Consider the following 22,733-nt stretch of genomic DNA (forward strand, 5'->3'; position numbering starts at 1 on the left):
AAGCTTTTGCGCTGGTGATGGAGATGAAGATCTTCTTTCTGTTTGTGCTGGCGATTGATTTCGAAGAATGTTACTCAATTCCTTTCTTTTTGCCGTTACGGGCATTGGTTTATTCGACAGTTCAAATACACTCTTTTGGACTGAAGATTCAGGAAATAAAGTTTCGATGACACCAGGTATGCGTAGAATTTCGATATTCCTAACAGGTAGGAAACAATCCATGCAATATTCCAAATCCTATAAATTATTAATAAAATAATTATGTTCCTAGAGTTTGTAACAATTTACCTTTTGAATTTTACACCCAGAGCACGTCTTCATGGTTGATTAAGCAATAAAATGATTAATTTTCGTTGATTCACCTTTTCTATAAATTTTTTACAATATTACCAGTTTTTAAAGTTTTTAAATCCGTTAGAAAAGTTGAATTGTGAAAAACCGTTAGATAATTAAACATTTGGTAAATTCATGATTTCATCGACTGAATCACTTTAAAGCTTTGAAAGTTTGATATTTTGTTGTTCGGGTGCAGATATTCCCGAAACTTTTTTACTCGTAAATCGAAAATAATCATAATTATAATCATAATATAATAGACTCACGTGGTGCACCCATGTACAAACGATAGTCGCAGCATACTGTGATCGCAATCAGGCATTTATTAGGTAAAAGGTCTTATCCTTACTCCTGTCTTTAAGGTGCTCGTAAATCTAGATTGAGTATGTACAGTATTGCCAGCGTTTCGATAGATGCGCGATAATCACAGTATACACTAGACCGAAGGGTGGAATCATGTATATTGAGTGTGGCTGCAGAGTGGAAATTGTATCCAATTCGGACCCACCAGTATGCGCGAGTATTAAAGACATAAATCACCTTCTCGAGGGTGCTTTTTTGCAATACAGCGTTGATACTAAAGTGCTACAATGCAGCTCCGAATAGAAGAATATGAAGTATCTCAGAATTGTTTAAAGTTTCGTGTCAAATATGAATATTAAAATTAGTAAAGAAATATCAGAATTATACATATTTTATTGTTAATCAAATACCGTTGGTAATAAATTTATTATATTATAAAAAAAAAAATATATATATAATCATAAACATTTATTTTAACATCTTCTTGACGACATCATCGTATTTATTTCAGATATTATATTTCGTATTCTATCTATTATCTCTTTTAATTGTTGATTCTTCTCTCGCAAAACTTCATTAAGCTCGCGATTTTCAGTCAGTGACTTCTGATACTCTTCAGCATTTGACAACGGTTCAATTGTATTTGTTGTATCTCTCAGGTACGGTATGAGACCTTCAATCTCTATGTACTCTTCAGAATTCTCAGATTTTTCATACAATAATCTCAGACGCTTAAAAAGAAGACGAATTGTCCGAAATTGATCCTGCATTTTTTGTTTTTTGTCATCTGCCGAGTTTTGAGTTCCATTTGGTGGCTGTAAATTTTTTAATGTACTGAAAATGTCTTGAAATCTCGATAGTATATCCTGTACAGTTTCCTGTCCTATAATAAGAGTAAAAATAAAATAAGATTTAATCTTCAACTGGATGTTTGTGTCACTTACCAATTCGACACAGAGTCAGAACATTTAGTTCCTTTTGCTGAGTATTTATTGAAATATTTGTTCCAGGTGTTTGAGGTGTTTGCAATGTAAATTGTGGAAGATTTTGTGCTGATTGAGTGGCATTATTACTTCCGGTAATTTGATTTTGAAAATCTAATAAAATGAAGTAGATTTATTAACGGAAATATCAAAGAATATGTTATTTACTCACCAATTTCGTACACCGGCTTTGACATTTTTTTAATTAGCGATTTTAATTGCTTGTATGCTTGATGTTTAATTTATGATTTACCGATTTTTTTGTCTTGTTTACGTTTTTAGGATGCAAAAATTGAAATATTTATGTAAATTTCTGTTTTAAAAATTAATCCTTTCAAATATTTATGCACACAGATAGTTAAGGAAATAAAAAAAAATATATTACAAATTTAGTCTTGCGCACGAAATAATATAGCTAGCCCCCTGAAACAAGGGGAGTATCACTAAAAAACGGATAAAATTAATCAATTCATTACAACTAATAACTCATCCATTACTAAGAATTATTGCAAAATTCATGATTTAATAAATTCTCAGTAAACGCACTTTAAAACAGAGTTGCAAAACAGGCACCTGTGACAGGTCAAAAGCGTATAAATTCTAGATAATTTGTATGATTTTTCTTACAAAACCATACAAATTATCAAGAATTTATACGGTTTTGGCCAGTCTTAGGTGCCTGTTTTACAACCCTGCTTCAAAATATAAAAATTTCTGGAACATTACAAATGTTATTTTAGTGTTTTGAAGTCTTCTTATGTGTTTTGATTATAAACCTCATTAAAAATATGAAATTTAATTAAATGATACCAAATCATATTTTGAATAATCATAAATTACTTAAAAAGCATCAAAAGATCAAAAAGCATTACAACTTTTTTGTACGTTCTCATAATTTACATAAATTACTAATAAACACAACCATACTTTACGTAAACTAATACTATGTTTGAAAATTTTTAAATTTAGTCAAAATTCAAATTTCAAAAAACCGTTGACACAGTATGTGTTTTTTGTCAGCAAGAAAAAAAAACCTGAATATTATACCTGAAATAAAGTAATTTGAATGTTATAAGAATATTAAAAACAAAATGAAATATCGAGCATATAAAAAAGGAATAGTCATTGAATATCCGCTAGAGGCGAGCGAGGGGATAAAGCCAGTTTGTCAAATTTGTCGTCGCCCTCTAAAAAATATATTCATTCAGCTCAGTGTAAATTTTGTTTTCTATTGTCCATGACTAAAAAATTAAAAAATAGTGAATAATTTTAAGAATTTATCTATATTTTAATGTTTATAAAAATACAAAACATAAAGTGATTGTGTATAGTAATTGTATAGAAGGAAGTTTTAAGTTTTTGCATCCTGGGCAGAATAATCGATATTTGAATCTGAAAAAGGATTTTTGTCTGTCTTGCGTTTTAAATCATCAGATTTTTTGTTCTGAAATTTTTACCAAAGAGGAAAAAAGAAAAGTTTATTTTATGTGGTCTAACGCTTATTTTTTACCTCCGCAAGGAATGTATTTTCCGGTATGTATGATTATTAAAATATGTGCAATTCATTATCTCTATTAATTTAATTTCTTACAAAGTTTAAAGTGCTCAAACATATAGTCAGTCTCACATATTATAACAGGAAAGACATACGAAGAGACTAGCAAGCGAATTTACTGAAAATGGGCTAAGCAGCAAAAGATTCAATAATATGATTAATTCACTGCACGTTAATCATGAATGTTTTCTTGACAATGATTTTAAGACGCTCGTTTCTCTTTCTATAAATAAATTTTTATGATGATGCTTGCATATGGAATCTCGTAGACAAACATCATTACTTTATTTTCTTCCTCTCATTCACTCTCAAGCAGATGTTTTTAACTTTTTTTCTTGTTCTTTATGGAGAATCCTTAAATTGTTCTACACTCATTCACCAAGTGTATATGAATATGTATGTATGTATGTCTTCAACTCTCTCATCATCATTTTATTTTTGTGTCGGAACAGGAAAAAATCATCAGTTCTTTTTTGCATATTATTTTTTTATTTTCTTTCCCGTCTTGAACATTAAATGAACAAAGTGCAAAAATGAGAACTACATTCAGTATGATATGGAATGAGATAGAGATGAGAACGTTAAAGGATATTGCATTTATGTTAAAAATATAAAAATGATTCAGACATCTCTCACGTAATTTAAAAACAAACTTGCTTCACGACAATCATTAGTTTCTTTCCTTGAAAATATTCTACAGTATTCTCTTTGATATGTGATTGATAATGTTTTTTTTTTTTTTTTTCGGGGAGGCAAAGAAGAATCAGAAAGAAATAAAATGGCAAAAAATTGTATATATGTATATGCATGTAAATAAATTTATTTATTGATAGCCTTTAAACTATAACCTCGTAATACATCTATATATTTTTTTTCTTTCTCATACATGAATATAGGGTGTCCAACTCATGGGTGTACGGAGGGACGGTTCTGGATTTGAGGTAATTGCCCCACCATCCAGAGTGAGTTATTTTTTTAAATGTCAGGGATTTCCACAAATATTTTTTCATACTTGACATTAATGCTGAGCAAATGATTATTTTTTTATTCACTTTTGCTTGCTGAATGACTAGAATGGACACACAGTAGAAAGATTTGCGCACAATTCTTGCCTCTGTATTATTGTCAATAGTATTTCGCGGGTAATTCTGAAGCATTTTCTTCACATAATAATTTTTGATAACTTACTAATCATCATCAACAGCTTTTATATAGTCAATAAGTAAAGCTGTCAGTTAAATCTTCATGAATTTAGAAATTGGTAATAAAAAACTGTTCTTTATTTAAAAATAAGTTTATGGTAATAGCATTTTGTTAAAAAAAAAAAAATGCGAAAAAATGTTTTCTGATCGTCCCCAAAAGATACTTTTTATCTTGTTTTTATCGTCGATCGATCAGAAACGAGTTACAAAATTGTTTACAAAAAATATAAGATATTCAAAATGTCAATGGTGTGGTGCAAATTTTATAGTTGCTTCGGGTCAAATCCATTTCTTAAATAAAAGATAATACAAATCTATGGACACCCTGCTTCTCATACATAAATTTAACTAACATAATATTTTGTATAATATCAAACAAAAAGTTTTTTTCTTCAATTTAAATGTTCCTGCATTCTATTCAATTAAGCTTCGTACATTTAAGAGGTCATTTCAATTTAGAAAATGCTATATATTTAGTATATGTATACTCTTGAGTAATAATACGACTCTATAGTGGTGTTTTGATGTTGGATTGGCTTCTTTTATTTCTTAATGACTCTTGACTCATAAAAAATAACTAAAAACTTATATTCGCATGAGATAGATTATTTTTAAGGAATCACATGCAACATCATGGCTCTATAAATTTATTTAAATCTCAGGAATTTAATAAATTACGCAATATAAGTTTTGTATACTATGCACAAGTAGTCAGCACCTCAAAGAGGAATATTATGCATTTTTGAAGCAAGCTAGTCGTGTTTTTTGGCAAGAAAGGTGCAAGTATGGGCGTGATTTGATCATAATAGACAATAAAGCATTTTATAAAATCAGATAGTCTTGAAAATAAATTGTTAGATGTTGTCATACAAAGTATACTCGACCATACAAAATTTTTAGAATTAATTCTACGAGATTAATTACTAATTAAGGATTTGCAATTCATATGGATATGTAAATTATGTACAGCAGGGACTTATAATTAAATGCGCTAAAATATAAGATTTAGAAAAGAAAGCGAAATGAGAAAATAATATTTAAATTGTAATAATGAAGAACGAACACAACATGTAGCAAGTTGTATTCACAAAGTAAAGTAAATTATAATAAGAGTATATTACAAGAAATAAGAAGATGTGAGGGAGATGATTTGATAAAAATAAATTTATATTATTGAATTATTAAAGCTCTTTGCATACGTTGCTTTTAACAGAGGAACGAAATTTCGTAAATTCAGTTTCGCATATTAAGTGTCATTTAGTATGAAAAAATATTTGATTCAGTTAATTTTAATCATCTATCTCATCAAACGTTTTTTCTCGCCTTGTTGATTTTCTGACGAAATATTCTCTCATCTTATGTACATTGCAGCCAGTTCTACAAGCTGGTATGAGCACATTTCCAACGCAATTTACGCCAAACCCTCAGAATGTAGGACCTACTGTGGCTGTAACAGTAAAAAACTCAATGACAGATCCTCTGGCATCATTAAAACCTGATTTAAATACTCAACAGTCAAACTCAATACATGTAAGTTGATTGAAAGGATTTTAAATGATTAATATCATCAATTAAAGTTAATGCTGGTAGCATATTTGACTCCCACAAGCCACCATCATGTTAATGTTCTTTCCTACCCTTTGCAATTTCTCTATTTTTAGAATGCTGTAACAGAATTTGTTTCCAATCAAGCAATAACAACAAATAATCCTACAATACCTCTCACAGTATCCACTACGACAGCCAACAATGAACAAGTGAAGGTAGCGCTCTTTGTCTCTTTTTCCTTTGTGACGCACAAGCGTGCTAATAATCGCATTATTATTATTATTGAAATTTTCAGAGTACAGAGGCTACAGCAGACACAAATTTATCTAGTGCCAATATAGACGCCAAAACTTCATCTCAATCAGTCACAACGACATCTTCATCTGGAACACAAGTAGTGTCACAAACAGATATAGCTATCACGACATCGAGTAATACTTCAAATGCTACAAATACTTCATCTTCCATTATTTCAGAAGCCAAAAATCAACCAAAGCGTCTTCATGTATCAAATATACCATTTAGGTTTAGAGATCCTGACTTAAGAGCAATGTTCGGGGTAGGTTCACAATTACGAGAACAAGTCAACAATGAAAATGACAAGAGATAAAAATAATTTTTTAATCGAATCATCTCTTCTATTTCCTCTTCTGCAGCAATTTGGACCAATACTTGATGTTGAAATTATTTTCAATGAGCGAGGAAGCAAAGTAAGTTTCAAAAAAAAAATCATAAATCTTCATAAACCAATTTATCAATTTAAGTCACCAAGACACGTCTTTATATGTTTGTACAAAAGCGCATTTTTGTTTTGTGAATGAAATAACTAAGGTTTTTCAAAATTTAACACAATTTTTGGTAACTTTTGCAGTCAGAAGCTTGAAAATGTCTACTAGATTCGTACAACATCCTATAGGATTGTGTGGCTTTAGACGTTTAAAATTAATTAAAAATGAGACTTAGAAAAACTCTTTCAAATTACAATCAAATCAAGACAGGTGTAAACATGATTTGAACAAAAGTGCGCTAACTATAATACCATGAACAACCTTCGTTTTTTTCCAAATCTATTTCTCCCAAAATCATTGGAAATAAAAATCCAATATAAAATTTAATCCCTTTTCACTTAATTTCTAATTGAACCAAATCAAAGCAACTTTCGAGGTAGCTAAATATTATGTCTGAATTTTAACAAAACAAAACAAATTAAATGGAATTAAAAATTAAATTCTTAACCCACCTAATAAAAAATTTAATTCCTTTTCGTATTTCTCATACATTACTCTTATGTCAATGATTTTGACATGAAACATACTTCTAAACAAAAAAAAAAAAGTTTACATATCATAATGCTTACTTTCTCATTCTCAAAAAAAACCTGTTACTTATCCTCCTATTTGAATTGATATTAATCATGTATTACATAAAAATTCCTTTATACATATTTATTGTTAAGAAAAATTGAACAAAAACAAATTTTTTGGAGCTTGGATGAATGAATGTTGTTGCATGATTTTCTATTTTAGGGTTTCGGTTTTGTGACAATGCATAATAACGCAGATGCTGAGCGAGCACGTGAAAAACTACATGGCACTGTGGTAGAGGGACGTAAAATTGAGGTGTGCATGATAATATATTTCATTTGATAAGAAATTAATTTTAGTAGATTTACAAAACATTGAAATTGTGAAAATTACATACTAAAGAATTTTCTATCTTTGAGCTGATCACTAAGTATTTTGTAGATTAGTACTGGAAAATGTCGATATGTCATTTCCGGTCCCGAATTAGATCAAAACTTTTCTATCATCAAAATTGCTTTTCTATAGAACTTTTATTATTGGCCATACAAGAAGCTAATGAACAAAAAAAAAAATCATTTGGAATCACTTAAAATAGTAAATAAACAAGACGATGCATAAAATTAAGCATGAAGTATGTGAACAAAAAATGAGATCAAATTGGCTCAATGCATATGACGTGACAAATTTTCCTCTAGTGAAATTGTCCACGACCAAAAATTGTTTTTTTTTTTTTTTTTCTATTCACGAATCTCGAATTTTTTGAATTTTATGCTCGATGTTTTATTTTCACAATACTAATAATGTGTAATTTAGTTACTTTTTGATTTAATGAAGGACTTGATGCCATAACCGTAGATTAATTTTATTAATACAACTTAATACAATTAAATTAACGGATTATGGTCATGAAAATGTTGTTTGCTACAGAGCTGCTAGCTGTGTTATTTAACTATTTTAGTCTCAAGAAATTTAAAAATTAATTTGAATGGAAGAAAATCTCATAAAAGCATCACAGCTGACAGCTCTAGAATGTTGAAACCCGTAATGTATATGATAAACTATTTTTCTTAAAATCGTCCCTCTCATAAACTAGGTAAATAATGCTACTGCTAGAGTACAGAGTAAAAAAGTTGCTACTATTCCAAATGGTACGTTCTCGCACATATTAACTAAACTTATTTTTTTCATTCGTATTTTTGTGTTACATTATTTTCTGTAAACTCGTCAAATTATCAATTGAAATGAGCTTGTTAATTAATTAATTCCTTTTTTATTTATTGTAGTTTGCGTACAATGGCCTCCTGATGGTAAGAAAATTAAATATTTAATTGATTATTCTTGTTCCAAATTCTAACTCGTCTTTTTTTTTATTATAATAGCAACTGCAGCGGCATTAAGAGGTGTCACAATCCAAAGTGCTCGAGCGCGTGCCGGTGCTGCATTCCCAACAACCAGAACTTTCCCAAGATTACCAACGCCTTTAAATAGTGCTGCAGTTGGTCAACTTCATGGATATACACCGTATGTTTTTCATCTAATTTTTGTTATTAATTCTCTTTCTCTCACATTATATTCATTTTGTGATTTATGGATCACAAATAAATTAATTTTTATATTTATGACCGGTCTTTTGCAAAGCAAATGAGCTTATGTTTTCCTTTCGTCCAATTCCTTTATCTTCAACACAAAGAAGCCTTCAGATGTTTTATTAATTTTTCCTAATTTAAGGATACTCAATTTAACATAAATAATGTTATCCTAAAAAATCCGTAAAAATTTGAATTTTTCGTCAAGTATCGTTAAATATTTTTGAATTCCAACAAACCAGTAAATTATAATAGAAATTCATAATAATTAAATTATATCTGCAGCAATAACGAGGTTACTTTGATCTCTAATTGATTCAAATGAATATTCACATATTCATTCGTGACTAAAATTACCATATAATTAATAATTTGCGAAATGCATTTTTCCTACCCACAATATCGCGACTATTTTTACTTGACATTTCCTCTCACACATTTTCATTCTATTTTAGGGTATATTATGATCCATTCTTCAATCCAGCGGCAACAGCACATCATCAAACCACAGATCCTGCGTTGAGATTACAAGTAATTAACGAGTTGATACATCATTCATGAAAATAATAACACATTGTTTCATTGCATGTTTAATGTAGGCTGCAACTGGTCCTCTGATGAAAGCTCCGATGGCACAAACTCAGCAAACGTTCCCTACGGCAGCGTTTACTACTGCAGCTGCTAGATCTTTGGGAGCGGCTGGATTATCTCAAGTACAAGCTCAAACACAACCATTAACTGCAAGTTACGCAGCAGCCTCGCTTGGAGGGTTCGTTTAATTTATTTGCGTTTTGACTCATTTCATTTTGCTAATTATTGCTTGTTTAATTATCTGTAGATACAGCAGAGATTTCGCCGAAGCGTATCTTGGCCATAGTATCGGACCTATCCCAGGGTTTACTGTAAGTTTATTATTTTATTCTGATTCATCGAACTATATTCTAATAATTTGTTTGTATTATTCCAGACCACTATGTACCGTAATGCAGGATATAATAGATATGCGCCATATTAACTTTAAAAATCATAGGATAGTTATACAACTTTTAAAGCCCTCTATTAGAAAGCTATTAATTTCAGCATGCATTCAGCATTCGTGTTTAAATGAAATTTAATGATAAATTTCATTAATCATGTTCTGTAAAAAAAAGAGAATTGCATGCTGAGGAGCGTATAAGCAAGCTTCCAAATGAGAAGAAGATTATAAAGAAGAAAAAAAAAATGGGAACTTCATACAAATGAGATAAACTTAGAGATTTTATTGAATTGGTATTAAGGAAATATGATAAAGTGTTTTCGTTCTTCGAAAATTCGTAGACAGTACCACAAGAGATACCTTTACACACAACAGATAAAAAAAGAAAACTTGAATTAACAATGCATCACTATAATCTCATCATCATATAATTTTTAAGATATAATGATTAATATCCGTTTAGTTGTTCCTTATTTTTTTGCTCCCAAATCTATCTCTCACCTTCTTCCTTTTTTCTGACCATGTATAATTAATTAAGTAATCAATTGATGATTATTATGTTGAGGTGAGTAGGAAGTAGTCATGTCAACATTATTAGATTGTGACATACGTAGTAGATATATATACATATATATATATATATATATATATATATATATATATATATATATAGAAAAAAAATATTAAGTAAGGCACAAATAGTAAGAAATATGCACAAAATTACGTAAAAAAGAAAGGAATATCTCACTTTTTGGAGATTATTTTTCTAAAAGTACAATTTTATGTTACTTTCGTTGTCCTCTAAATACATTAATTAATAATATACTTATTATTATAGATTACTCGTAAGCATTTCCTTTTCAAATTTTAGTTATTTTTGTCTCTCTATGAATGATTTTGTCAGTAATAAACTTCGAATACATCGCCAAATGTTGAATCTCTTACATAAGAAAAACAAAAGATTAATCTCTCTAACATTATGTCACAATCTAAAAATCTTGAGCCATATTAGACTTTTTGAAATTAGGAATTCCTTTAAAATGATGAAGAAGAAAAATGAAAATAATATATAATAATTTTTGGAAAGTTGAAATTCTCAAGGCAATGACACTTTTGTGAGATTTTCATTGTATTTCAATTTTTCCGTATAAAATGTAAAGCTTAATTGTATTTTGGACAATTTGCTCATAAAAATTATGAAAATATTTAAAAAGTTATTTCTATAAGCTTCCAATGAATCATTGGAAATTGTGGAATCATATTGAGACAGTTTATTGAATTTAAACTTAGGATTAGCTTCCATTTTAAAGAAATTATTTGCTTAGAATCACTTACAAATTTTTATTTTGGAATTCCTTCCAATTTCATGGAAAATGTTCCAAAATTTGATTTTGATTTTTTTCTCCAAAATTGACCAAATTACTTCCATACCAAAAAAAACTATTCATTAAACTGTCTTTAAAATTGATTCCAATATTTTTTTTGGTGCAACAAATTGAAATGTCGTGAAAAAAATGTAGAAATGGAATAGAGTGTCAAATCCTTGAAAACCAAAAATACCTGCTTAAGTTAAAGACGTGATTATAATTATAATTAAATTTGTTCTGGCAATATTACTGAATTATAAATATGATTTCGTCATTATCATATGCTGGTTTCTTTCCACGATTCCCAAAATAAAAGCTCTATGTAAAATTAAGTTGAAATGATATTAAGTAGAGAATATTTCTAAGTACTAAGCTATACGTTTCGAAAAGCTATACATAACAAAAAAATCAGAGATTTTTCGCTAATTTGATACAAGAGTTTTAAAAAATATATAGTGTTAAGCAATTAATTACGATAGATATTAAAAAAGCAGGCTTAAGAATATTTCAATTTGCACTCTTTAAAACAAATATTTTGTATGTTGAGATTCTTTTTACTTTTACGCCAAAGTTATAAAGTCATTTTTTGAATGAGAAATATTGAACAAAAAAAAAATTAATAATTATGATTTGAGTAAGTAATAAATAAAATGTGATTTAATTATTTCTCCTTGACAAAAAGAAAACAACTTCAATTTTAAAAATGAAAAGGAAGTATGAAAAAAAAAAAATTATATCTATGTCTTATGATAGAATGTTTCATTATTAAGCGGCACTATTGGCGGAACATATATATACATGTAGGTATATGAAACCAAAGAAGCAAGAATTTTACATACTCACATATAATGAATAGACTCTCTCATTTTTTTTTTTTATTTTATAATATGAAAATTTTCAAGCTGTCGTTATTAAAGGTGCTTGCAAAACACGCAGGCAATGTCTAGAATGTTAGTCTGTATTCAAATTAAAATTAGTCAGTCGAGAATTGAAATTAAATTTAAAAGATAGGTAGTAATAGCGAGTCAATCATTTAAGACCATAAGAAATTGAAAGTGCTTTCTGAATTTCAATTACTTATTTTTGTTATACCTCATTTGTGAACAACCTCTTAAGATTGCTTTTGAAAATTCATTGCGCAAAAAATTTGAGTATTAATGAATGTTTTTTTTGTGGACTATATATGCTTTAAAAAGATATGTAAGTCAACTTGACTGTCCTCGCAGTTTTTGTGTTTGATATCAGAAGACTAGACAACAATAAAAGACAAAGAAATATTCAATGTGGGCGAACCATGACGTAGATGAATGCAAAAGTTGTCATAATTTGCCAAATAATTCCGAAAATATTGTGTTTTTTTTTTGATAGTACCTAATTTTTGTCTGCCAAAATGTTATGCAAATGTAAAACTTTTAATAACAGCAGCTCGAAAAAAATTTCCAACCAAAAATCAAGTGGCAAAATAAATGTCAATTCAAACGTTTTTGTTGTTTCCGCTGCAACAAAAAAGATTTTAAATTTATATAAGGACTAAAAAAAGAAATAATGAACAATTTTATTAAGAAAAATCGCGTATAGAAATTTTGGTTAATTTTTAAAAAATGAAAACACCCCCATTATTGGATACAAAGCTTTCAAAAGTATTATTACATATTAATTAAAATTGATATGCTGAAAAAACCTATGAAAAAGATGAAAACAAAGAATAAATCCAATTTCAGACTAAAAGTTTTAATGAGAAAATTTTCATGTGTTTTTTATGACTCAATTATGTTATGAATATAAAATTCTTTGATAGAATAGGTGCATGTTCTCAGAATTTTTGAAAATGAAACCATCTTTCTAATTCTTATCGATGGATAACAAACAAAAAGAACACGATTCCAAAAAAAAAAACGAACAAAAAGAAATGTAATTGGGGAAAAATTGTAGACGAATTTACATTTTTTCCTCGTTTAAATCGTTCTGTGGATTATTTTGTCAAATTTATCATGGTTTGTATGTATCTCAAGAATCTTTTGAGGGTGACCTGTAGGAGTAATTTCGTTTATATTCTCAACAAATCAATCAGTTGTTAGCAGTAGCAAACATTTAACGATGAGCTGTATTTTCCTTATCTAGCTAGCTAAGCATCACCCCACAGGAAACATTATGTAGGTCACATTTCATACGTTTCAATAAGATCCTTTTGAAATGCAGTCGAAAAGAAATTTCCGTTTACATGATTTTGCGGAAATTTGAGTGGATTTCAAAGAACATGAAATCACAATGCATTGTAAAATTTCTCCGTAGAAGGCATGCGGAAAGTAGCAATTTCACATTCTGCTCTTAAGTTGTGAACCATTTACCATTGCACAAAAGTTGAAATTAATCTCAAAAAGATTAATAAACTTTAAGATTAAAATTTCTTAAAATTTCCTATCAAAACTTAACCGCAAATAATGCACAAAACCGAAAAACATTTGAAAATTTAAATTTAGGCAATGACGACTGGAGATTATGACAAGATGATCCAAAGGATAGCTCTCTTTTATATATTGTACACACAACAAATTTAAAGATCGATTTTTAATTTTAAATGTTGAAGTAATCTTATCCGGTTTTTGATTGTATCGGCTCAAAATGCACAAATGATGAAAAAAACTCAAATTGTTCTTTAGAACCTCTTTCCAAACTATATTGATGATTAATGAAGATGAAAAATAAAATAAAGTAAAAAAAAAGTATTTCATAAAAAAAAATCAAATTTGTTTGTTTTAATTTAATTGAAATCTTATATTTAGAGAAATATCAGTAATTAAGTTCTAGGTTGCTCCATTCCATTACAAAAAATTTTTTTTACTCCGGTTTCTTGAAGAATACTACAATAATTGTAAGAAAAGATTCCTTATGAGCTTATGAACATTTCACATGTTATCATTAATATACTTTCTTTAAATCATATCTATAAGCAAACATTAGCGCGCAACATAAATGAATTATGAATCACTTATATTTCTCTTTTTAATAATTAATTAATTACAAGACTTAAGAGAATAAAATTCATTTGTCCAATTATTTATAATTAGAATAATCCTTTTTATCTGTTCCTTACTTAATTTCAAAAAAGCTCATTTCCTTCATATGAAATGATAATTTTAATTATTTTTTTTTTATTATTATTTAGAAATTTCAGTATTCTACAGTAAAATTATACTTGAGACGTATTCAGTATTAATTATCCTTTCAAATAACAAAAAAAAAGAAAGAAAGAATAGAAAAAAATTAATCTTAATGCTTGCAGAAGCCAACCGTAATGGCTTATACAAGGCGCAGTGTTATTATGAAACAGTTCATTAAAAAAATTTAAAATTAAGCGATAAATTTCCAAAAATATTTTCATCTTTTCATCGTTTTTTTTTTTCTTGCGCATTTTCCCAAAGGGCACTTATCACTTTCAAATATATCTTTACCGTTTTCTTTCAAAAGATTTTAATTTGAATTTAATTTTCTATTCAAATTTTGTGCAGGAAAAATGCGCATCCGTCGTTCAAAAGTGACCACAAAGTTTTTCTTTTGATGATGATTATGATGAGAGTTTTAAACGATATTTCTGTATTATTATTTGATTTCTGTCTTAAAAAGAAGCCTTTAGCATTGATTTTTTTCCTTTGTTTTTCAGAGTTATTTTAATGTAGATTTACTCGATAGGTTGTTGATTTTTTTTATGAATCATTCATAAGCTCAGTAAAATATTTTTTAAAATATTTTTTCTTAGCATAAATTAGTTTAAGTTTTTTTTTCTCTTCTTTTTTTATGTGTTCTGATTTTTTCTTCTTTTCTTTCTTTTTGATTAACATGAATGTTTATCAATTTTTTGTTTTAGTGTATATTTATATGTATTATTTATTTATATTCCGTGTATCTACCGTTTGTCCTCTAATCCTTACAGATGCTCTTCTCTCATTCTCATATTGATTTCGAGAATTGGATGCAATTGGTTCATCAGGATTTTGATGTTGTAACATTGGCATATTATTTCTTCGATTTGTTCCATCAACTCCTTCTTGTGGAGGTGCTTGTGGTTGTTCTTGTGGTTGATTAGTATTACTACGAGGTCCACCGAATTTTAGCATATTCCAGTCGAATACATAGTCATAAGTGAACCCTTGACTGTGAAAGAGGGTACGAAAGAGTTTACGCAAGTAGGAATAGTCGGGACGTTGAATAAAGTCGAGGCGACGGCAGTATGTTAAATATGTTGGAAATTCGACAGGAAAATCCTTGCAAAGAACTTCAATTGGCGTTGAGAGCTTTTTCTCGGATATCCGTTCGTACTTTTGTCGTTTATTTGCTGCCTTTAAACCTTGCCAAGGCAGAGTGCCCAAATTAAAGTACATGAGAACGTAACCCAATGATTCCAAATCATCTCGTCGTGATTGTTCAATGCCTAAATGTGTATTGATTGAAGCATAACGCGCTGTTCCAGTCAAATTCTTATTTTCTCTGTAAGGTATATGCATCGAGGATTTTGCATCTTTGTATTTTTTTGCTAATCCAAAATCAATAATGTAAACCAAGTTTCCTTTCTTCCCTAAGCCCATTAAAAAGTTATCTGGTTTGATGTCTCTATGAATAAAGTTTCGAGAATGTATGTAGTCAATGCGCGATATCATCTGATCAGCCAATAGCAATACGGTTTTCAACGAGAAACGTCTTGAGCAAAAATTAAAAAGATCCTCTAAAGATGGTCCTAAAAGCTCCATTACCATTACGTTGTAATCGCCTAATAAATTGTTTCCAACGAAAACAAGGGAGAGAGAGAGAGAGAGTAAAAAATAAAAAAAAAATGAGGAAAAGAGAAAGAGATAGAAATAAAAGCATTTTCTTCATTTCATAAGTCAATCGAATGATAAAGCAGTTATTGATTATATGTACATGATAAAATACAATGCTAGAAGAGGAGCATTCCTACTACCGAAGTATGTAGTTAAGTATGAACAAAAAAAATTGAAAGAAAAAAAATTATTTACCTTCTGATCCACACCATTTGATTGTTGGGATTCCAATTCCTCCTTGTGTCATTTTATAGAATTTGCTTTCAATGTGTAGCTGTGGATGTTTTGTTTTAATGCATTCTAATTTTATTGCTACTTCCTCGCCAGTTGATATATTCGTGCCCAAATATATATCACCAAATGAGCCTGATCCGATTTTTCTACCCAATCTATACCTATTTCCAACGCGTAACTCCATTTTTTGATAGAATTAACTAAAAATCTTTTGTTTTAACAATAAGAAAAAAACAGATATGAGTATTTGATTCATCAGAAAAAAAAAAATTTATGCATTTTTTCTCTTCTTTTTTCATTGCTACTTTTTTTCACAGAAATCCATCTTTTTTCATTTGTTAAAATGCTGAAAAATCACAATTTACTTACATAAATGGCTTAAAGGTGCTTTCTACTTTTTAATATTACAGTTCTAGTCAGTTTCTATGCCTTTTTCGTATTTTCCGTCGTAATTTCTCAGAGATATTTCCAATTAATCGAAAAAAATAATATTAAAAAGCGTTTTCCTATCGATTTAGAGCGCGTTTTACGCGTTAAAAACTCAACAAAGAGCGAGATTTTCTCCACAAACTGAGCAATTCCGCACTTTTCATATTTTCGCGCCCTTTGCACTCATTTTGTCTTCTTGTCCGAACAATTAATTAATCGCATGTATATTTCAGTTATTGTGCTGTTTTTAATGTCAAAGAGCTACAATAATTTGTTTCTCTAAGAACCTGAATTAATGAAATCATAATTTCCTATAACATTAATGCATTCTGAAAAAATGCGCTTTTAACATATATCAATTTAAATTTAACCTTGTTTGTAGCCCAATTTTTAGCCTCAATTTTGAAAGAAAAATGTTAAATTCAAAAAAGATCCAGTTTGTCTTTTACACTGGATCTTCAGATTCATACATGTATTAATATCAGTATATTTTAATACACTTTTATTATTGATTTCTTTTAAATTATATTACATAAAACTTAAGTAACCTATGGAACTAGAAGGAAATCATGAGCTATATCCACATATCTTAATGACGTTTGTACTGCATAGTACTGCCCTTCATGCTCAAGAAAGTGCGCAAAAATTCAAATATTTTCCATAAAATTTCGAAAAAAATATCTTTATTAAATCAAAATAAGTAAATTAACTTATTTAATAAATAACAATGCAGTTAATTATCATCCTCAACTTCCTCTTCAGTTTCCCAATTTGCTTCTTCGTCTTCAAGTGCTTCATTTTCATCATCATTGTCATCAATATCGCCTCCATCAGATCCAGCTTCAGAAACATTGTCATCGGAATCGGCCTGATCTGATCCATCAGAGTTAAAATTTTCTTCAGATAATTCGCTATCCGTTAGACTTTCCGTAGACAGTGAAATTATGTCAAACATGTTATTTAAATTTCCTCTGTTGATGTTCATCCTGCGACGTCGTCTTCGATTGGTTTCTCTGTCAAATTCTGAATTTATTAATAAAAAATATTAGGTTTATTTTGGCAGTCAAGTTAAACAAAAATGAATATTACCATTTTCGTCATCATTCTCAGATATAGAATCCAGACCATCCTCTTCATCTGAACCCATTTCTTCGTCTTCCTCCATTTCATCTCCATCAAACTCTTCTCGTTTACGACCAACTATGAAAAATTATTTACAAAATTAATAATAACAAAATATCTTATAAAAAAAAGTTGAGAAATGAAAAAGGTATAATTTTTACCAGCATAAACACGAACGACGGACTCTGAGGATGATTCAAAGCCACCTTGATTCTCGCATAAAGCAATTTGGCAGCCGCTTTCATTAACGGCCAAATCATAAATTGATTTTCGTACATCCGTTGTCGATATACTTGAATAATCATAACTATCAATAACTTTAAATGATGAGCCATATCCTTGCTCTTCGTCTAAATCCTCGTATTGAATACTAACTGCATAAATGACATTCTGAGATGAAAATTTCAATTGGCATTGATCCAATGTTGGAATCGTTCGCATTAAATGAAACGTTCGAAGATCCCATACTTCTGTGTTGGATATTACTTCTAATCCATTTTGATGGAAAACTCCCGATACGGTATTATTTAGCTTATCAAACTTGTGTATTTGCGTCCCAACTCTACAGTCCCATAAAACTCCATCCGATAGAATTAATTCATCAGTCGGGCAGAAAGTTGCACGATTCTTATTGTATTGATTGTAGATTGTTGGTACTAACTTTCGAATCACTTGACCAGTATTAATGTCATAAATTGTTGCCTTTTCAGCTTTCGTACCTAAAACTTTATCCTGCGTTACGTTACTAAACTCTACATACTCTTCCTCATCAAAGGTCATTTTTGGTATAAATTGTTTATTATCAACACTCCAAAGACACGAAAGAGGTGGTTGCCAGGCGCTTGTTAAAACTAATCCTTCATATCGAGAACATTTAATATTATTTATATACGAATCTGAACACGATGCACTAAATTCCTCTGTCGAATCATTAATATTTAGTACTCGAACATCTCCAGTATGAGTTCCAATTAATAACTTATTTCCTTCTGGTGTAAAAAAGTCACAAGTTGTAAAGTAAAGATCCAAATCAGGAATTCTTAGTGTTCTTACAACATTAAAATTCGAATGAACAAATCTACGATCAAGTTTTGATGAATTAAATCCTTGATGACGTTTAAAAAATCTCGCAGCGACATTAACACTCATTCCACTAATTGATTTCGGACGTGGATCGGGGCATTTATGAGGCTCAAATAGATCAAAAGTTGGGCATGTAGACATTGGATTTTTACATAGTGAATGCTGATTTGCAAGATATTCTGTTATGATTGTATTAAGCGATATGTTTGCATTCGAAACAGAATTTTTTTGTTGATTTTGCTGCGGAACGGAGGCTGTAAGAAAAACTTCTGAAGACGGTTGCTTTTCTAAAGTTGATTGATGAATTGTTGGCGTTTGGACACTTGTTGCTTTCTTTATGAGTTTTATAGGTGTTATACATGACGATGACGATGAATTTAAAGCAGATTCACATGACTCAATCATGTTTAATTTACTGCTGAAACTCATTTTAGCAATATCCATATTATCTATTAAATTTTGTGGATGTGTCTCATTTGTCTTTCTATTAATTCTTGAACGTTGAATTAAAGGCGATCGATAATTAAATGGAGAATTCATATGCTGCGTACTAGATGCAGTTGCTTTGTTACTCCCAAGCAAATGTTCAATCTTTGCTTCTTTCATTAATGCTTCTGCAGAAGTTGTTAAACCATGCTCAGTAAGATGCTGATAAATCAGGAAATAAAGTTGTTGTTCATTGAATTGAATTTTTGTTTGTGCTACTACATTAGCTTTATGGATATTGGCAAGCGATGTATCAATATTGATCGGCTTTCCGCTAACTCGTTCTAGTAATTCTAAAGCATATTTCTGGAACTGAACATGTTCTGTTCGTTTTTCTTGAAGAATCGGATCTCTACAAAGCTGTTGAAGCTGTCCATTTACAAAAAGTGGCAATTTACTAATAATTTGTCGAACAGTTTCTGACCTTGCTAGACCTGCTAAAGCACGACATGCCATTCCCTAAAAATAAATTAAATTTTTCAGTGTTATTTATCAATAAATTGCTTGATCACTTACTCGAATATAATCAGCATCTGTGATAGGAGTCTTTACCATCATTAATTGTAAAAGAATAATAATTCCATTATTACTTCTGACCGTTTCCCATACCATCTTAATAAGTTCTTCACTATTTTTGTCTGTCATTTTCTTCTTATTGCTTCCAAATCGAGCAATTCCACTTGGTCTTAATATTGGAGCACATACACAATTAACCAACAACGAAAGTGCAGATTTCTGAACTTCAGGATCAGCTACAATTTCGCCTTCGAGGCATCCAAGAATGATATTAATTCCAGCAGCACTTGCTTCATCCGGAAAATCAATTCTATCGCAAAGAACTGCATGAACACGTGGAAGGACACAGCAAATATTGATGACGTCCAAAGCAGATCGAACAGTTTCACCTCGTCCACTAAATCAAAATATAATAATAATTAGATAAATATAAATAAATACTATTAAATGTTAAGCTTACCTGTAGTTCCACTCATAACTGTGTGCAATAATTAATATAAAAAGAGTAACGCCGCCAAGTTGTAAAAATACTTGAACTGGTTGCCAATTAGCTTTCATTGGTAATAAATTTTGTAGAGCCATAACTTGCTCATCTATTACTTCTGGTGTATTTTTTAATGAACGTAAAGGAACTGGATATCGCGTTGTAGGACTTCGTACAACTTGGGTGTATTTGTAGAACAAATGACTTTCGAAATATTTCTTAATGGCAACACAAACATGTCTAATAACTTGTCTTTCTGCATTCTCTTCGTCAGCTGATAAATTCAACTCATCATTAGACTGAGATAAAATCGGAAGTACGGATATAACATTATATAATTGACGAAGACCATCTTGCTTATCGAACTCATCCAAAATATTTTTAAATTGAAATGATAGTCCAAAAAACATTGTTGCATGACATCTTCCTGAATCATGTGTACATGATAATAATCCTAAAGCGTAGCTTACTAATTCTGATATTAATCTTGGTGCCATTGAGCATATTCTTTCCATAGCTTCTTCACAATATGCGATATAATAAAGAGTTATTGCAACTCCAGTTGCAGTTGTTGATTGTCTTGGAAGTTTAAGCAATTTTTGTATTCCATTTTTATTTAGTAATTCAATACAGCATTTTTTGTGGCAAAGTAAAGAAGCGAGATATTTAAGTGCCTCAAATGCTAAGCATAAATCTTTTGGATCGACATTTTCAATGAAATCAAAAATAATGTCCATTGCATCGTGTTCAAAAATGAATGGAAGAAATTCCTGATACTCTCCCATGGGGGATAAATATCGTAGAATTAGCATTTGACTTGTTGCTAGAGTTGGTGGATCAAGCAAAATTACATGTCTTGGAAGATTATTTGGCTGTTGACTTGTGCTCATTGAATTTTCATCTAAATCAATATGATTTTCTTCAGTTGAAATTTCTCTTTTCGAGTCTATTGCTAAAGATTCTGTTATAGGACCATTTGTAGAAGTACTTTGTTGTTGTTCTTCTGTACTTTCTGTTGCTATTAAACTTGAAATATTTCCATACTTTTTATATCTGGCTTGAAGTAATCTCAATCTTTGAAGAAGTAACGGAAGCATACGAATATTTTGCTCACGATATGCAATTGCTATGTCTTGAATATCCATAGCAGCACCTAAAAGTCCTGTAGCATAACTTCTTAAAGGTTCAGCGCCATTTTCAACCCAATCGTAAAGACGATTAATTAATTGATCATTTGATACTTGAAATACAGCCGAAGTTTCTAATCCAGGCATGATTATTAGAATAAGACGACATGATGCTATATTCAATTGAAATGAACTCTTGTTTATGCTTTGTCTTGTAAAAAAATTATCGCGAAGATAATCATTTACGAGCCTAAAAATAAGTAAAACAGAATTTTAAAATATTATGAAATAAATAAATATCTACATATGCTACTCACCTATTCATAAAAACTTCTTTTTTAAAAAGCAATTTCAAATTTTTTCCTAATTCTGAACTTGGATCTGTCCTTGATGGATGTCTTTCATCAAACGGATCGGGATCTAAATAATTTAATTTTGATAATGCTTAGAGAATACCTCATAGAATAATAAGAAATTACCTTTTTGCATGTACTGCTCTGTTTCCTCCTCAAAAATTTCCGCAAGTCTGCATAGAAGGAAAAGCGAGTAGACGAAAACCGATATAAACATAAAAGTCATTTGTTTAATAAATTTAATTGCAATTTACCGTTTGACATAAGGTTCCGGATCAAAATTAGCTGTACTATATTTCTGTTCCCATAATCGAAATATCTCGTGTAAATCACGTTGTTCTGAAATGTCTGTATCTTGATTCATTATTTTCCCTAATTTTTCACCTTATCTATATAAACAAAAAATTAGATTAATTCTTGGTTTCGTGCTATTTCTACAAATCAACACAAACAACCTTCAATATACGCTTAATCCTTCTTTAGCACTGTGGCTATTAACGCAAATAATTTCTTTAAAAACTTATCAAATTACAGAAAATAAATTTAATTAAATTTTGCAATAAATGATGGTTAGGTTATGTTTACTTTGTTGAAACAATTTATGTTTAAATTTTTTAAAAGCCGTTAAACTTCAAATTTTAAAAAATTAACGGGCACAGTATTTAATTTGTAAATTTCAAAAGAATAGTTTAATTAAACTTGAATCAAATTTAATAAATGATAAGTTTATTTCATATTTTTAAAGAAAATTGATGTAAATAGTTCTTTAGGGATTACTTGACATCGAAAATTTAGCAAGAAAATAAGTCGAGTTTTGTTGACCCTAAAAAATTGAGCAAAAATTGAGTGAAAAACCTAGCATAATATTTATTTCATCTTAATTAATTAATTAACAAGAAATCAAAACATCCTAAAGATCGCA

The 22,733-nt window shown here is 29.6% G+C and overlaps 4 protein-coding genes across 11 annotated transcripts; 1 reads left to right on the forward strand and 3 right to left on the reverse strand.

The window, feature by feature from the left end:
* Window positions 1-1,054: 1,054 nt before the first annotated feature.
* MED30 (Mediator complex subunit 30) lies at window positions 1,055-2,156 on the reverse strand. The gene is made up of 3 exons (XM_070645792.1): window positions 1,795-2,156; window positions 1,584-1,736; window positions 1,055-1,522 (listed from the first exon to the last, which is right to left on the reverse strand). The coding sequence occupies exons 1-3, from the start codon at window positions 1,817-1,819 to the stop codon at window positions 1,113-1,115; spliced, it is 588 nt and encodes a 195-aa protein (XP_070501893.1). The 5' UTR covers window positions 1,820-2,156; the 3' UTR covers window positions 1,055-1,112.
* A 693-nt stretch (window positions 2,157-2,849) lies between these two features.
* LOC139094727 (RNA binding protein fox-1 homolog 3-like) lies at window positions 2,850-12,903 on the forward strand. Of its 8 annotated transcripts, none has more exons than XM_070645883.1 (15): window positions 2,851-3,155; window positions 3,218-3,986; window positions 4,074-4,139; window positions 5,751-5,909; window positions 6,041-6,142; window positions 6,223-6,486; window positions 6,584-6,637; window positions 7,454-7,546; window positions 8,325-8,379; window positions 8,515-8,538; window positions 8,611-8,752; window positions 9,273-9,348; window positions 9,417-9,586; window positions 9,656-9,719; window positions 9,785-12,903. In XM_070645883.1, the coding sequence occupies exons 2-15, from the start codon at window positions 3,903-3,905 to the stop codon at window positions 9,830-9,832; spliced, it is 1,401 nt and encodes a 466-aa protein (XP_070501984.1). In that variant the 5' UTR covers window positions 2,851-3,155; window positions 3,218-3,902; the 3' UTR covers window positions 9,833-12,903. The 8 variants fall into 8 exon arrangements, with proteins under 8 accessions (XP_070501988.1, XP_070501984.1, XP_070501983.1 ...); XM_070645882.1 differs by having other exon boundaries at window positions 3,936-3,986; XM_070645884.1 differs by having other exon boundaries at window positions 3,936-3,986; window positions 4,074-4,118.
* A 983-nt stretch (window positions 12,904-13,886) lies between these two features.
* On the reverse strand, window positions 13,887-16,766 carry LOC139094729 (casein kinase I-like). Its single transcript, XM_070645890.1, has 3 exons — window positions 16,581-16,766; window positions 16,173-16,419; window positions 13,887-15,925 (listed from the first exon to the last, which is right to left on the reverse strand). The coding sequence occupies exons 2-3, from the start codon at window positions 16,393-16,395 to the stop codon at window positions 15,042-15,044; spliced, it is 1,107 nt and encodes a 368-aa protein (XP_070501991.1). The 5' UTR covers window positions 16,396-16,419; window positions 16,581-16,766; the 3' UTR covers window positions 13,887-15,041.
* A 539-nt stretch (window positions 16,767-17,305) lies between these two features.
* On the reverse strand, window positions 17,306-22,402 carry mahj (LisH and WD40 domain-containing protein mahjong). Its single transcript, XM_070645899.1, has 9 exons — window positions 22,267-22,402; window positions 22,066-22,200; window positions 21,938-21,984; window positions 21,776-21,878; window positions 20,308-21,708; window positions 19,848-20,244; window positions 17,924-19,790; window positions 17,730-17,840; window positions 17,306-17,663 (listed from the first exon to the last, which is right to left on the reverse strand). Exons 2-9 carry the CDS (start codon window positions 22,173-22,175, stop codon window positions 17,374-17,376), a joined length of 4,326 nt encoding a protein of 1,441 aa, XP_070502000.1. The 5' UTR covers window positions 22,176-22,200; window positions 22,267-22,402; the 3' UTR covers window positions 17,306-17,373.
* Window positions 22,403-22,733: the final 331 nt, after the last annotated feature.

Source organism: Chironomus tepperi, unplaced genomic scaffold (genome assembly GCF_022539635.2).
Source record: "Chironomus tepperi strain 1889 unplaced genomic scaffold, CSIRO-AGI_Ctep_v1 contig_354, whole genome shotgun sequence".
Classification (NCBI taxonomy): domain Eukaryota; kingdom Metazoa; phylum Arthropoda; class Insecta; order Diptera; family Chironomidae; genus Chironomus; species Chironomus tepperi.

Excerpts from the sequence above, each read along its gene's own strand:
- MED30 (XM_070645792.1), bottom strand. The coding sequence starts at position 1,819 with ATGTCAAAGCCGGTGTACGAAATTG. Across the intron at positions 1,737-1,794 it reads AAAGCCGGTGTACGAAATTG|ATTTTCAAAATCAAATTACC; the intron begins GTGAGTAAATAA and ends TCATTTTATTAG. Across the intron at positions 1,523-1,583 it reads TCTGACTCTGTGTCGAATTG|GACAGGAAACTGTACAGGAT; the intron begins GTAAGTGACACA and ends CTCTTATTATAG.
- LOC139094727 (XM_070645882.1), top strand. The coding sequence starts at position 3,108 with ATGTGGTCTAACGCTTATTTTTTACCTCCGCAAGGAATGTATTTTCCG. Across the intron at positions 4,140-5,750 it reads TAATTGCCCCACCATCCAGA|CCAGTTCTACAAGCTGGTAT; the intron begins GTGAGTTATTTT and ends TGTACATTGCAG. Across the intron at positions 9,349-9,416 it reads ATCCTGCGTTGAGATTACAA|GCTGCAACTGGTCCTCTGAT; the intron begins GTAATTAACGAG and ends TGTTTAATGTAG.
- LOC139094729 (XM_070645890.1), bottom strand. The coding sequence starts at position 16,395 with ATGGAGTTACGCGTTGGAAATAGGTATAGATTGGGTAGAAAAATCGGA. Across the intron at positions 15,926-16,172 it reads CAAATGGTGTGGATCAGAAG|GCGATTACAACGTAATGGTA; the intron begins GTAAATAATTTT and ends ACAATTTATTAG.
- mahj (XM_070645899.1), bottom strand. The coding sequence starts at position 22,175 with ATGAATCAAGATACAGACATTTCAGAACAACGTGATTTACACGAGATA. Across the intron at positions 20,245-20,307 it reads AGTTATGAGTGGAACTACAG|TGGACGAGGTGAAACTGTTC; the intron begins GTAAGCTTAACA and ends ATTTTGATTTAG. Across the intron at positions 17,664-17,729 it reads TGAGAATGATGACGAAAATG|AATTTGACAGAGAAACCAAT; the intron begins GTAATATTCATT and ends TAATAAATTCAG.